The sequence below is a fragment of the Benincasa hispida genome, chromosome 11 (assembly GCF_027475165.1).
Source record: "Benincasa hispida cultivar pf3 chromosome 11, pf3_genome.v1.1, whole genome shotgun sequence".
Taxonomy (NCBI): domain Eukaryota; kingdom Viridiplantae; phylum Streptophyta; class Magnoliopsida; order Cucurbitales; family Cucurbitaceae; genus Benincasa; species Benincasa hispida.
Genome location: NC_143488.1, coordinates 28,861,231 through 28,875,491, shown reverse-complemented (window position 1 = coordinate 28,875,491; position 14,261 = coordinate 28,861,231). Strand labels below are relative to the sequence as shown.

Sequence of the window (14,261 nt, the reverse complement as noted above, 5' to 3'; positions counted from 1 at the left end):
AAAGTGAAAGTGGGAGAATGTGTCTATGAATTTTATCGTGGGCTTGCCAAGGACAATTAAAGGCTTTACAGTGATATAGGTTATAGTGGACAGACTCATTAAGCTGGCACATTTTATTCCAGGTAAGTCTACGTATTCAATGAATAGGTGGCCGTTGTTGTATATGAAAAGGGTGGTGAGATTGCATGAGGTCTCAATATCCATCGTTCCTGATAGGGACCTCATTTTACATCCAGCTTTTGGAAGAGTCATGTGACAGCATTGGGTACTTGTTTGGATTTCAGTATAGCTTTTCACCCACAGACTGATGGTTAAGCTAAGCGTTTGGATCAAACCTTGGAGGATATGTTATGTGCATGTGCGCTGGAGTTTTCAAGGAGTTGGGATTCTCACTTGCATTTGATGGAGTTTGCTTATAATAATAGCTACCAGGCTACCATTAGCATGGTGCCATTTGAGGCCTTGTATGGGAGGAATTGCAAGTATCCCGTTTATTGGGACTAGGTTGGTCAATGGAGATTGTTAGGTCCAGAGTTGATGCAGACCACCAATGACGCAATATAGAGGATTAAAAGCCCAAATGTTGAAAACTTAAAGTAGGCAGAAGAGTTACACTGATGTTAGGCGTAAAGATTTAGAGTTTAAGGTAGGTGATAAAATTTTTCTGAAAGTGGCGCCTATGAAGGAAGTGGTGAGGTTTGGTAGGAAGGGAAAGTTGAGCCCTCGATTCATTAGGCCATTTGAGATCGTGGAACGGATTGGTCTTGTAGCTTATCAGCTGGCCTTTCCACCATCTCTTGTGGCAGTTCACGATGTTTTTCATATTTCCATGTTGATAATGTACGTAATGGACCCATCTCATATTATGGATTATGAGCCGTTGCAACTAAATGAAAACTTGAGTTACAAAGAGAAACCTATTCAAATCCTGGCCAAGGAAGTGAAAACTCTGCGCAACAAAGAGATAACATTGGTAAAGGTTCTTTGGTGGAATCATCAGTTCAAAAAAGCAACATGGGAACGAAAGGATGAGATGAGAACACATTATCCCAAACTCTTTAAGAATTAAAACTTTCAAGGATGAAAGTTTCTTAAGGGAAGGAGAATGTAATGTCCTGATTTATTATGTAATTATGCCTTATTTTATTTTGGATTGTTTGGATAGGCTGGGATCCGAGATTTGATTGATTGGCTCAATTAATTTCAATTTAATTATTTCTGAATTCATTAGGATTAATTGGTTTATTTGATTCGATTTGTTTTGAGGATGGAAGATTTAAATTAATTTGGGATATTGAGATATCATATAGGTTTTATTTAAATTTGAATTTATTTGGATTTGATCTAAGAAGGGATTTTGTTTTTAAAAAGAATTTGGAATTTTGAGAAGGTAATTGGAATTTGAAAAAGAAAAGGGGAAAGGATTTAAAAAGTATATATATTTATATATCTATAAGTTTTTGTTGAGGTTGATGCCCTAAATCTCATAGAGTCCTATAGTTTGTAATTGTAATGTACAAACATTTTATTTATGTAATAAAATATGTGATGTTTTATTTCTTTTTTAGTTGCATTAACCAAAATCCATTAAGCTAACATCCTAGGTTATCTAGTAGCTTAAACATGTATATAGAGACATACGGGTGGATCATGTTTAAGTGATAGCCTAAATAGTTTGTAGTAGATGGATAAGGCTGGATACCTTATCCTGGTGACACTACTACAAGTATGATCCGTTTTGTAGATGTTACAATAGTTATAAAGTACTACAAATAATTTGATCCTGAATATTCATGTGGAAACATGTGAGTGGGGGTATTTTATATAAAGGAGTATCTATCAGACCACCCCATGAAATGTCTAGTCTCATTATATAATATTGTTCATAATAGAGACTTACATTTCCTAGGATGACCATAGGTAACATGACCTGAATCCTGAGTAAGTTGTGAATTCCTGACTATGAAGGCGGTCCTTCGATTTGTATAGGTGATAGTGGCTAGATCTTCGACTCAATAAGCCTACCATTTTGGGGATTCGTCTGAATGGGGAGCTGGGAACACAACTACACAAGAAGGAATTCATTCCTTCCCCAACGTTGGGGTAAGTAGATAAATTACTCCCTTAAAGGCTGATTTCGGGGCTTGAACTGTTGGGTTTTTTGTCCTAAAACTTGTGGTTTGTAAACAATAAACTCATTCTGTAAATCAATAAAGTTGTTATTGAAGTTTGATTCAATAAAGTTGTATTGAATATATGAGTTGCTTATTTTGTTTTAAAAATAAATCCAATAAACTAAAAAATCTACTACTATTACATGAGTACTTGAACTTTATGTGGGGACATAAGAGTCGATCAGATTCAAGTAAATAGTCTAAATGATTTATAGTATATGAATAAGGTTGGGTGCCTTATTCTGGTAATACTATTGGATGCGGCCCGCTCTGTAGTTGTTACAAGGAGTTGTAAAGTGCTACAGACGAAATGATCCTGATTCATACATGTAGTGACATGAGGAGTGGGGGCGTCCTGTGCAATGAGTTTGCTCAAGATCAGACCAAGAAATAAGTCACTTTTACTTTACAATGTTGTTTACTTTTTAAGACTGACTATTTCAAAAGTCATTTAGGTAACTTGACCTTAATCCTGAGCTAACTATGAACTCCTGTTTATTTGAGATTATCCTTAGATTTTCATAGGTGAGGGTTGGTTCAATAGTGCCAACTCAATAAATCTTCCATTTTAGGGGTAAGACTGGGTAGATAGCTTGGGACATAGGGTACAAGATGAAATTCATTCCTACCCGCTTTCAGGAATAGTAGAGAGGTTGTTCCCTTAAGTGCTAACTTCGGGTCTTGAACAGGGGGCCCCACCCTCTCGTTGGCTCGAGAGCGACTCTCGATTTGATGATCAGATCTCAAACTAATTGTTCATTAGAGGATCAGTGGGACTTAAAGAATGAAGGGCAATCTCGGGGGTAAAACAATCTTTTGACCCAACTGTTATTACGTACAACCTGTGAAGGGTTAACTTACTAATCATGGTTATATCGAATGGACACAATATAACTACAGTGAGGGGAGTGTAACTCTGGGCTTTAGTGAAGTGTCCCAGTAGTTAACGAATGAGGATTAATTTGGTGTAAAGAGTTTAATCAATTAATCTTGGATCATTGGAGCCCATAATCTGTAGGTCTACTAAGTCCCCCTACTAGCTCACAAACGGATTAGCCTTAGAATAGCATGATAAGTTGATTTGAAACATTCGAATTAGAATTAAGGAAATTAGTAATTATATGTGATATAGTTACATGTTTAACTTTGGAATTAAACAAAATTGGAGAATCGATTAATATTTAAATATGATTTAAATATTAAATTCATGATAGTGGAATTGGTGATTAATTAATTTGATATTTGATATGAAATTAATTAGAATTAATAAATTGTTTAATTATTATTAATTATTAATTATATTAGAAAAATCAATTATTGAATTAATTTTTGTAAAATTAATAAAAACTCAATTTTAATTAAAGAATTAAAATTGAAAATATAATTTTTAATTTTAATTTTGGAAAAGTTTCAAAATTGAAATAAAAAATTAAAAATATATATTAGAAAAATTGGAAAGTGGGAATTTCCCACTTCTTCACCAAGAAGGTTAGTCTAACTTTCATTCCAATTCTCAGCAAATTCAAGGCAGCAACTATAATTCATACATGCATCTTGATTGTATGATAATCTGCAATATATAGCTCAAATTATGAGTGGAATGGCCATGCTATTGTTGTTGAATTACAGAGAAAAATGATTGAAGAAGACTGTTTTTCAAGCATGTGATAAACCAAAAAGTCTGTCATCTTCTCCATAAAAATTCCTTAATCCAAGCTTATTTTGAGTCCTGCAACTCAATCTAAGGCACCAAAAGAATAGTAGGAAAGATCTTATGGTGGTTCACAACCAAAGGAGAAGAAGATTGCAGCTAGTTTTGGAGATTCAAAGGTATCTTCAAAGGTTAGTATTGAAAATCTCTTTTTAGTTTATAGGCATGCTGAATTTGAAGCCAAAGTTAATGAATTAGAATACTTAATGATCTTGTTTTCTTCCGCTGCTTATTTCTGTATTCCAACATGAACAATGTGGCACACATCCTCTCCTAGTTCGAGAGGACTTTGGTCATAGTTGGACTATGATTTATTGTTCATTAGATGGATTAGTGGTACTTAAGAAGTTAGATGTAACTACAAGGTCACAACAATAATTTTGGCCCAGCTGTATTAACGAGCAATTTATGAAAGGTCATCGTACTGTTGACTGGTTATGTCTAATGGACATAGAAATATATCTCTAGTGCAAAGAGTGCAGCTGTCTGTCTTTAGTGAAGTGCCAAATAGTTAACAAATGGTGAATAATTTAATTAAAAAATTTAATTAATTATTCATGTATCATTTGAGCTTCAAGCTACAAGTTCATGAGGTTTCCAACTCAATGGGAATTAATGAGAATCAGTTTTTGGATTAATTTGAATTTTTCAAATTAATTGAGAGAATTAATTATATGATAATTAAGTTACTTTTTAATTATATATGATATAATTACTATAATGCATTTGATACATTATAATATAAAGTATATTTGAGAGGAATTAAATATTTGAATGTGATTCAAGTATTAATTGTATGAATTTGATTCATATAATTAAATTTAATATAAATGAGATTTATATTAAATACCACTGGTGAGAGAATAAAAGCTATAGGTTATATTGTATATGATATAATATTGAAACTATAGGTTATATGTTATATTTGATATAACATTTAGTTTCATATATATTATATGATAAGGTAGTTAGTACCTGCTTGATGATTAACACGTCCTTGCTAACCAACTCTATCACTTCTAAGTCATCCAATGAAAGAATTTTGAAGAAAGTATCTCAATTAAATCAAAAAATTCTTCAATTTCTCTTTTCCTTCTAACTCTCAACTTTACTCTTTCTCCCTCTCAACTTCTCTTCAATTTCACCTAAAATGAGCTTAACGAACCTTAACCATCCCAATTTTACCTTTACAACTCAAGAATTTCCAAAATTTCACAACTTTTTAAAAATTTGACTTTTTGCTTTGACTCTTGACTTTGACTTTGACTTCATCCCGAGTATACCTACTTTACCCACCAATGTCCTTTACAAGCTTGACTAAATTCATTACCCTTGAATTATTCATTGAATCCCTTACCAAAATTTCTTAGCGAGGAAGACATTAGTTCAATTCCTTTTTATTTTCCAAATATATTTCTTGCTCAAAATTTCCTAATCAAATTTAATCTCGAATTTAGAAACTCAATCTCAATCTACAAGTTTCTAAGTAGTTCTAAGAGAAAAATAGGAGAGGGCTTACAAAAGTATATCTTTTTCCAACTAGATTTATATAGGGGGAGTCGATCCAAAGTTTCAGAGCTTACACAAGGACTTAAATGTAATAAAGTTAGAAGTATATAATCCAACAATGATCTCTTCGAACTTGACTACTTTTATGTAATTTACCTTAATTTTCTCCCTTATTGTGGCTTTTCTTTAGCCATCCTTCCTTCCATCTTTCTTTTTGAATTATCTGATAGCCCCCTTTGTACTTGATTGGTTATATGAACGAAATTGGAGTTGGGATATGATGAGAGTGCTAAAAATGTATTAATCTAGTTGAGATATTCAAGTGCACCTACTAACCCATACCTTTCAAAAAATAAATAGAAGTATATAGATAGAGAATCGTAACAAATTGAAGTTGAAAGACAACACTTCCATATGAAAGTTTAGAGACATCAAAGTGATTATATATATATATATATATATATTCAAGAAATGATATGAACAACGCTACTTGCCCATCAAGGTTTGGAACACAAAAGCCAAAGAAAAAAAGTGTATATTTTTTTTTTAGAATATGTGATATTATTATATAACAACAAGAAGATCTCATAGCCCGGGATCAAGGCATCAAAGCAACAAAGCACAAGCAAAGACATGGCAAACAAACCAAAATAAAGCCCACAAGATAAGACCAGAACAAAACCAACACATAAAAATAAACTCGCAAACCACCAAGGAAAAAGCCAGAGAAAAGAACCCAAAACTCCACAAACTAGGGACAACAACAAAACAAAAAACAACGTAAAGATAAAAAAGAAAAAACATCTGTAAACACACTAGATAAGACTAAGAAGGTCAACCCGCCAGGAAGCAACACAAGCACGGACCGTAGAGATCCTAAGGTGAATCAGAGCTGACACCGACCTCGGTTGACCTCCATGCAGCCGCCGATTACGCTCCTGCTAGATGTAGTATATGGAAGCACACCAGAAAACACGGAACAACTTACTACGCACCCCCTTACCCGATCCCACTCGACACAACCAACTCAACTCTACATCCCAACCCTCTACCCGATGCGACGAACCCAACTGATGCGACACCCTAGACCACTCCTTTCTCCCAAACCCACACTCAAAAAATAAATGATCCCATGGCTCCACACCTCCCCCACACAAAAGACACCCCCTCTAACAACACACCTCAATCCTGTGTACCTAACCTATCCCTCACAGCTAATCACACACAGAAGGAGTGATGCGGAATAGCACCCCCCGCCCACAAAATACCAGCCTAACACACCTTAGGACGATGAGGATGTAAATTCTCCCATGCACTAGCGATAGAAAACCGACCGCAAGTATCCGACACCCAAAGTCAATAATCCTCTCCCTTTACCCTAGGCCTCACTGCCTGAATAAGACCCCAGATCTCAAGCAGCTCCCAAGACATTGTGGGCCACCTCCAACCTCCCTCACCATCCATGAACTCCGACAACCGAGCCTCCAAACTACTCCCTACATCATAAACCATCGTAGACCCATATGAATCCAAAATCGCACCCTCCGATAGCCAAAGATCCCACCAAACAAAATAAGTTCGATCATCGCCGACCATCAATCGAACCAGATGCTTGAATCTATCTCTACTACGCAAGATAGCCTTCAAGCACCAAGACCTCCCAACCTCACTCCGAATAGCCTAGAAAGATCGCCCACGCCAAACATACACCTCTACCCATGCTACCCATAATGATCCTTATTTAATTAAGAGAAGCTAGAGCAACTTCATAATAGCAGCCTGGTTCCAAGAGGCCACATGCTTCACACCCAACCCCCCTTCTCTCAACGGTAAGCACACCTCATCCTACGCCACCTACGCACCACCCCGACTCACCACACTACCCTTCCACAAATAACTACATAACAGACGATCAACCTCATAAGTTACACACGCAGACAATACAAAGATGCTACATCGAAAAACCTAAAACGACTGCAAACAGACCTAACAAGCTGCAACCTCCCAGCAAAGGAGAGGGACCGCGCTGCCCAGCTTCTAATATGAGTTGTAATTCTCTGAATCAAAGGTGCACAATCCACAACCCTCAACCAATCCACCAATAAAGGTAAATCCAGATACCTAACAGGCAGCGAACCAAGAGAGAAACCCATAAACGCAGTTAGTTCCTCCACCTCCCCAGACTCCACACCCTCAACAAACATGGAAGTCTTCCCAACATTTGCAACTGACCCAAACAGCCCTGCAAATTCTACCAGGACTTGCCTCACAAACTCCATAGAATCTCTCTCCGCTGCATAGAAAATCATCAAATCGTCTGCAAACACCAAATGAGTCAGGCCCATACGCTCACACCGATCATGGAACCTAAACCACACAGGAGGTTTATTTAACAACCTAGACAAGACCTCTATCACCATCACAAACAAAAAAGGAGACAATGGATCCCCCTGCCTCAACCCCTTCCTACCAGGAAAAAAACCCTTCAAGGGAACCATTAATCATCACAGAGAACTTAGGCAAAGTAACACAAGCTCTCACCCAACTAACAAATTGAAGAGGTGTACCTATAGCCAACAACACAGCAAATAGAAAATCCCAAACAGAAATAAATGTATTCCATTTAAACATTTCACTTGCATTTGTATTTCACTCTAATAGACTACTTTAGATTTCTCTTTAATTGATTTATTTTATTGCAATTCCAAATAAATGTTAGCAAAATATAGGAGTTGTTTTTGTTTTACACTACATTGCTTTAACCTCGAGTTAAATTGAAATGCTAAAAATATAATCCAAAGATATGATATAATTGACCATATTTTACACATTTTTTTTTTTGTGAAATGTTACACACTTCAATTAATAACTAGCAATTAATGTGTAAACCATTTATTTTTATTGTGTTCACAATGGTTTTTATTAAATGTGGTCTCTAAATGAGTATATTTAATCTCTACAACATTAGACAATGATTTTCTTAAAAAACCATAGTTATATGTCTAAACTAAAGTATAGTGTATACTGTATTTTTTAGTAGTGGATGAAATTCAAGAGATAGAGACATTCAAAAGTGTTGATTTTCTTAATTACTTTATTAAACCATGTAAAGTATTTCTACGAATTATTATGCTAAAGATGTGTTTAAGTCGAGAAACTAATGTCCAAATTATTATCTTCTAATAACAATCTTTTCTCATGCAAATTAAATTTATTACTAATTTCTTGAAACCAAATTAAGAAGCATGGCAGTAGGGTTTGTCATAATCAACTTTCATTAGCAACCTACCTATTCTCATAATAGATCAACTAACGATCTTCATTATAGAAAATACCAGTCCATTAACTTAAATCCATAGAGAAGTTCATCAACACCCTAACACTAAAGTGTTTAGCCACTCATCAATGCTACATCCATATTCTCATACATTACAATCATTGTAAACAGTAAAGAAAAGTAAAGGAAACGAAGAAATCCACTCTCAAAGCAATCTTCATTATTGAAGCCCATCAATCTCGCCCCCGAGATCTCAAATGGCCTCTAAGAGAACCTCCAATTTTTCTCACTTATTTTATACTAAAAAACTCTCTCTAGGGGTCTGAATTTTATGGTGTGTGGTATGTAATCGACAACCAAAACTCTAAATCATAATATAGAAGAAAATTTCCTAAAACACCAAATCCTTTCCATAAATACAATGGCGGCGCGACACTACCCTGCATGCACGCTCTTCACTATCCTTCTGCTGTGTTGCACTGTCCCAGTTTTGAGCTCTTGAGAAATAGTGTCAGGGTTAGCACTGTATAGGTATCGCGACGCTACCTTGTTTTAAGCAACTTGGTTTTTCTCCTTTTTCTATCCCGTTTTCACACTGCCTTGTATTTTGTAGGGTGTTCGTGGGTTTGGTTGAAGGACTTTTTAGATCTATTCAAGTGTAAATTTCTTTGATCTCAAATAATTATTATTTGAAATGAACCCAAACCACTCCAATGATGAAATATTTGGATTGAGTTGAAGGACTTTTTAGACCTAACCAATTGGATGAAATATTTGGATTGAGTTGAAGAATTTTTTAGACCTAACCAATTGTTTGAGATGTAAATTTCTTTAACTCAAATAACCATTATTAGAAAATGAACCCAATCCAACCCAACCATAAAACGTTTGGGTTGGGTTGGTTCGGGTTAATCAAGTCATTTATTTAAAATTTTATTTGAGAAAGAAATAAAATATTAATAAATAAAAATTTTATTTAATTATTTTCATATATTGAATTAAAATTAACAACTCAATTTTAATTTATATAATGAAAATTTTCTTTTTAAAGTACTATTTTTTTTTTTTTTAGGAATTTTCGGAGAATAAATTATCTAAAAAATAATGAAACTAAATAAGATTAAAATAAATATATGTATATATAATTGTATCATAAGTAAAAAAAATATAAAATTTAAAGTTAATAATAAGTTCGGGTTAGTTTAAGTTATTTTAAGTGAATAATGAACCTAACACACAAAATTTCCACTTATTTAAACCTAACACAACAAAATAAATTGATAATCCAACTCAAACCACATGGGTTGGGGGGTTGGGTTGACCAATTTTTTAGGATCATTGGGGGGTTTTTGAACAGAGGGGCTAATTTGTACAAGATTAAGGGTATAATTTTTATACTTTTAAAAGTTTGAGGATTTAATTTTAACTATTGAAAGTTTAAGGGTGTAATTGCTAATACTATCCTACTTTAAAGATAGTCTTTGTAATTTATCCTTATATTAATGTTCATGAAATTCAAAGTTAGTAAGTATCCATACTCTAAATAATTGTATTAAAAAAAAGAAAAAAAGAAAAAATGATTAAATATGATATTATGATATAAAAAAAAATTAGAATGAATTCTTTAGAGAAATTTGACAATCAGATGTTAAATAGTTGAGCTCACTATTGATGTTTACATTTATTTATGGAGGAATTTGATGGTATGGATGTGCAGCCCAAACATAAAGTTTTTACCTTCAACATATTAGCGTCATGGGGAGCCATTTTTTAATTTTTGATGCTAATATAGAAGCAGCTGCAAAGTTCGCAAAGTTGTGAGAAACTTCCATGGCGACCGGCCCCTTTTCTTCTTCCTCCATCTTCAATCAGAGTAGCTCCAGACTCCCCGACGATACCGTCTTCTACGCCATATTTTCCGACGCTTCTCTGAGCTCCGGCAACACCGCCGAGGTATCCTCCTTCCTCCAATCCCTTCATCTTCAAATCATCAACACCATCTCTACATTCACCTCCAACTACATATGGCAGCACGAACCCTTTGCTCTCTCACTTTCCTCCATCCCCAAATCCCCTTGCATCTGTTCCACCCACCTTCCACACCTTCACGGGAAGCTTCGGTTTGGCGACAACCTTGAAGACGAATGGTTCACTGTGTTTCTTCTTTTCCACATTTCCAAGTGTTTTCCTTCTCTGTCAATCCGAGTCTGGGACACGGACGGCGAATTTCTGCTTATCGAGGCAGCTTTCCACATCCCTCGCTGGATTAACCCTGAGAACAGTCTCAACCGCGTCTTCATTCGCAATGGTAGCCTCCATATTGTACCAAAACTCCGATTACCGGATCCTAATTTGTTTGATTCGCTGAAATTCTTGGTGGATTTTGATCAGGAATCCAGGGCGTCTGAGTCGGTTCAGCTGGCTGTGAAGAAAAAGATTTCGGATTATCCCGGGAGAGCAGAGAGGAACATGCACAGAGCTAGGGTTAGGGTTCCTCTATCAGTTGCTCAGGTGTTGAAGCATGAGCCCTGCTTGATTTCGCTGGCGGTTGAAGGGTTTTACGATCGTGACATAGATACCATGAAATTTGCTGCAAAGATGGAGAAGTTTTTGGGAAGAGGAAGAGAAGAAGAATTGGTATGCGTGTCCGTTAAGATGTCGAAGGCAATGTTTGCACAGTTGATGCAGCAGAATTTTCAAGCGCCCAAATGTTATCCAATGCCCAATAGGACCAATGCTTCAGTACACACGGAAGCTGAATTGGGAATGAAGATAGCATGCGGATTTGAGATGATATATCAACTAAGAAGGCGAGAGGGGTCTGAAGGGAAAAGCAAGACATGGGAGGCGTTTAAGGAGAGTTTAAAAAGTAGCGGATACTTCGAAGGTTTACTTCCGGGTTCAAAGGAGTTTGGGAGATTGATGCAGAATGCGGAGGAATATTACAGGAACAGTGAACTCTTTTCAAGAACTAGGTAATTATACTTTTCTCACTCTTCAAATTTCCAACATTGGGATATTTGGAGCTTGATAACTTAGAGTCAGCAAACTAACTATTTAAACTCAGTTCGTCTGCGGTACAACCCTTGTGTAATGGGTAATTGATTGTACCTATAGTTTTATGGTGAATTTTATCTTTGCAGAGTCTTGTGTTTAGGGATTTGAATTTGAATTTTGAACTCTCAACGTTGCTGATTCCACATTCGTTTGGGATTGAATAACAATACAACAATGACTCTGCATTTGATTTATAAGTGTGATACTGCAGATTAATCACATGACTCCCCCAACTTAACGATTGTTTCTATCTTCTTCTAGTGAAGTTCTTATCGAGTTGTTTGTTTGAATAGCACATACTGAGAAGTTCTGATGTTTGTAGCAACATGATGAGTGCTCCAGTCAGACGCATAGATGAGATTCTTGCTTCTCCCTATTCAGTGGAAGATTTCAAGGGTCCGGATATTCCTCCTTCTGATGATGATTCTTGGCTTTACAATGGGGATGATGAATTGAATGCGGCCCTCTTAGAGAGACAGAAGGAAATGGAAATTTCTAATTCTAAATTTAACAAGAAGCAAAAATCTAAAGAGGAGCAATTTGATCCATCGTCCAGCTGTAGTATGGATGAGTCTGATCTAGGTGATATATCAAAGTCCATGCAGAAATTTGTTAAAAAGTTATCAAGCTATCAAGGAGTAGAGGTGTCTGATAACAGGTAAGTTACATATAAATGAATCAAACTTCTCGTTTTTATATAATAACTGCAAGGCCCCTGGTGGTCTTTCCTTTTGTAACATCTTGCACAATGGCAGAGACTCTTAGTTTTATATTTGGTAATGCTAAAAAAATTTTCTGAGTTCATATGTTGATCTATTAATATCATACCACCTTTTATGTTTAAAGGGAGCCAGAAGATGTGAATATTGATGTAGACCGCTTCATTAAAGAGATGGAATCAGTGATGAACCACCATACATCCATGGAGACTACCACCGATGCTGAAAATGAAGATGAATCCTCTTCTGATTTGGATTTTGGTAATGAAATTCTACCTTTCATAAACACTATTCAGTTTTGGCCAAGTTATCATCTTTCAATTCATAAGTCAAAAAGCTATTACTTGGAAGAACCCTCAAGCTTGTTCTGTTTAATATATATATATTTAATGCTGGCTGCATATCTGTTTTTGTATTCTTTTATTTATATAGGTGTTTGTTGGCTAACTTGCCTTTAACGCAGTCTGGATTTTGTTCGTGGATTATCATGAAGTTTGTAATTTGGATTCTTTTAAATATTTCAATATCCATAGCTGGATTGTAAATTTTTCTACCTTGTCCTGCAGTCTCTGCAGGATTCCTTGACCCTGTTTTTCATGCGCAACGAAATTTTTGTTGTCTTTAGTAAAATTGTTTCTTATTAAAAAAAAGGTCTGATAGTTTCTTCTAATCATTAAGTTGCAACTATTGCATGCTTTCCAGATGAATCTCAAGATGATGAGAGTGATGATGCCACAGATACAATTGACGTAGAGAGAGAGAATACGTTCATGGAATCCTACTCAGATACCTTGGATGAAGAATTGAAGAGTAGTACTCTCAAGAAAAGTTTTTATCGTGCTAGTGGAGAAACTTCCCAGAAAGATGAGGTAGTTTTCTTTCGTTTTTGTGCATGATGCTGTAAATTCCTCGTTTCCCCGACCTCATCCTCATTCTTCTAGCACTCTTCTTAACTCTGGCCTTTCTAAGTTGACCCTATGATTAGCTATTATTTCTTCATTTTGGATTTTAGTTTTACCCTCTCAATTAATAACATTGAGATACTTTTGTGGAGTTGGTGGCAATGTGATCTTTATAAATTTTAATCAGCTCCAGAATTTCATTAAGGGGTTTTGTCAGAAAAAACTATCTGTACCGATTCTTTTTAACTAGTTTTTTTTTTTTGCTGAGGTATCAAATAAGTTTATCGTATAACGTCAACTCAATGATTTCAAACCCATGTGGGATTTTCATAGCTTTTGAGTACCCGGAGAATTTGTTCTAAGAAAGAAAAAGTTATTGGCCGGGTTTGATGATTTTGTGGAAAGAGCTTGTTTTTCTTCTGTCAGGACAATCATATTGTGGGATTATATGATCAATGATATGATGTTGGGCAGCAAATGTATTTTATTTACAGTTCGATTACAATTTGCAAGGTCTTGTTTTATTATTTTGTGTACTTCTCACATTTTCGATTACAAATATTATAGGGAATATCAAATGCTACAGACCATATGGAGGAGGATTTCACTCCTGTTGATGTGGACGTGAACCTTGTAAAGAGCTTTCTTGATTCATTTTCATCACAAGAAGGACTGCCTGGTCCTGCATCTAATCTTCTTGGACTCATGGGTATAAAGCTTCCAAAAGATGGTGACAAAGGCAAATAAAGCGCTAATTTCTTTATATAAATTAATGTTCAAAAAGCAGGGTTGATGATCTTTGTAAACTCTATGACTGAACCTTCCCTTCCATCATATTTTAGCATGTTTAGAGCTTTTAGAGTATTGTTTAAAACATACATAAATGAATCACATGACGTTGAGATTGGCAAA

General features: G+C 35.4%; 2 protein-coding genes across 2 annotated transcripts; both read left to right on the top strand.

Annotated features, from left to right (window-relative positions):
• Nucleotides 1-679: 679 nt before the first annotated feature.
• LOC150032562 (uncharacterized) lies at nucleotides 680-1,069 on the top strand. Its single transcript, XM_090306941.1, has one exon. The coding sequence runs from the start codon at nucleotides 680-682 to the stop codon at nucleotides 1,067-1,069; it is 390 nt and encodes a 129-aa protein (XP_090163067.1).
• An 8,664-nt stretch (nucleotides 1,070-9,733) lies between these two features.
• LOC120089810 (suppressor-like protein) lies at nucleotides 9,734-14,261 on the top strand. Its single transcript, XM_039047212.2, has 5 exons — nucleotides 9,734-11,646; nucleotides 12,051-12,386; nucleotides 12,575-12,708; nucleotides 13,150-13,316; nucleotides 13,917-14,261. Exons 1-5 carry the CDS (start codon nucleotides 10,502-10,504, stop codon nucleotides 14,094-14,096), a joined length of 1,962 nt encoding a protein of 653 aa, XP_038903140.2. The 5' UTR covers nucleotides 9,734-10,501; the 3' UTR covers nucleotides 14,097-14,261.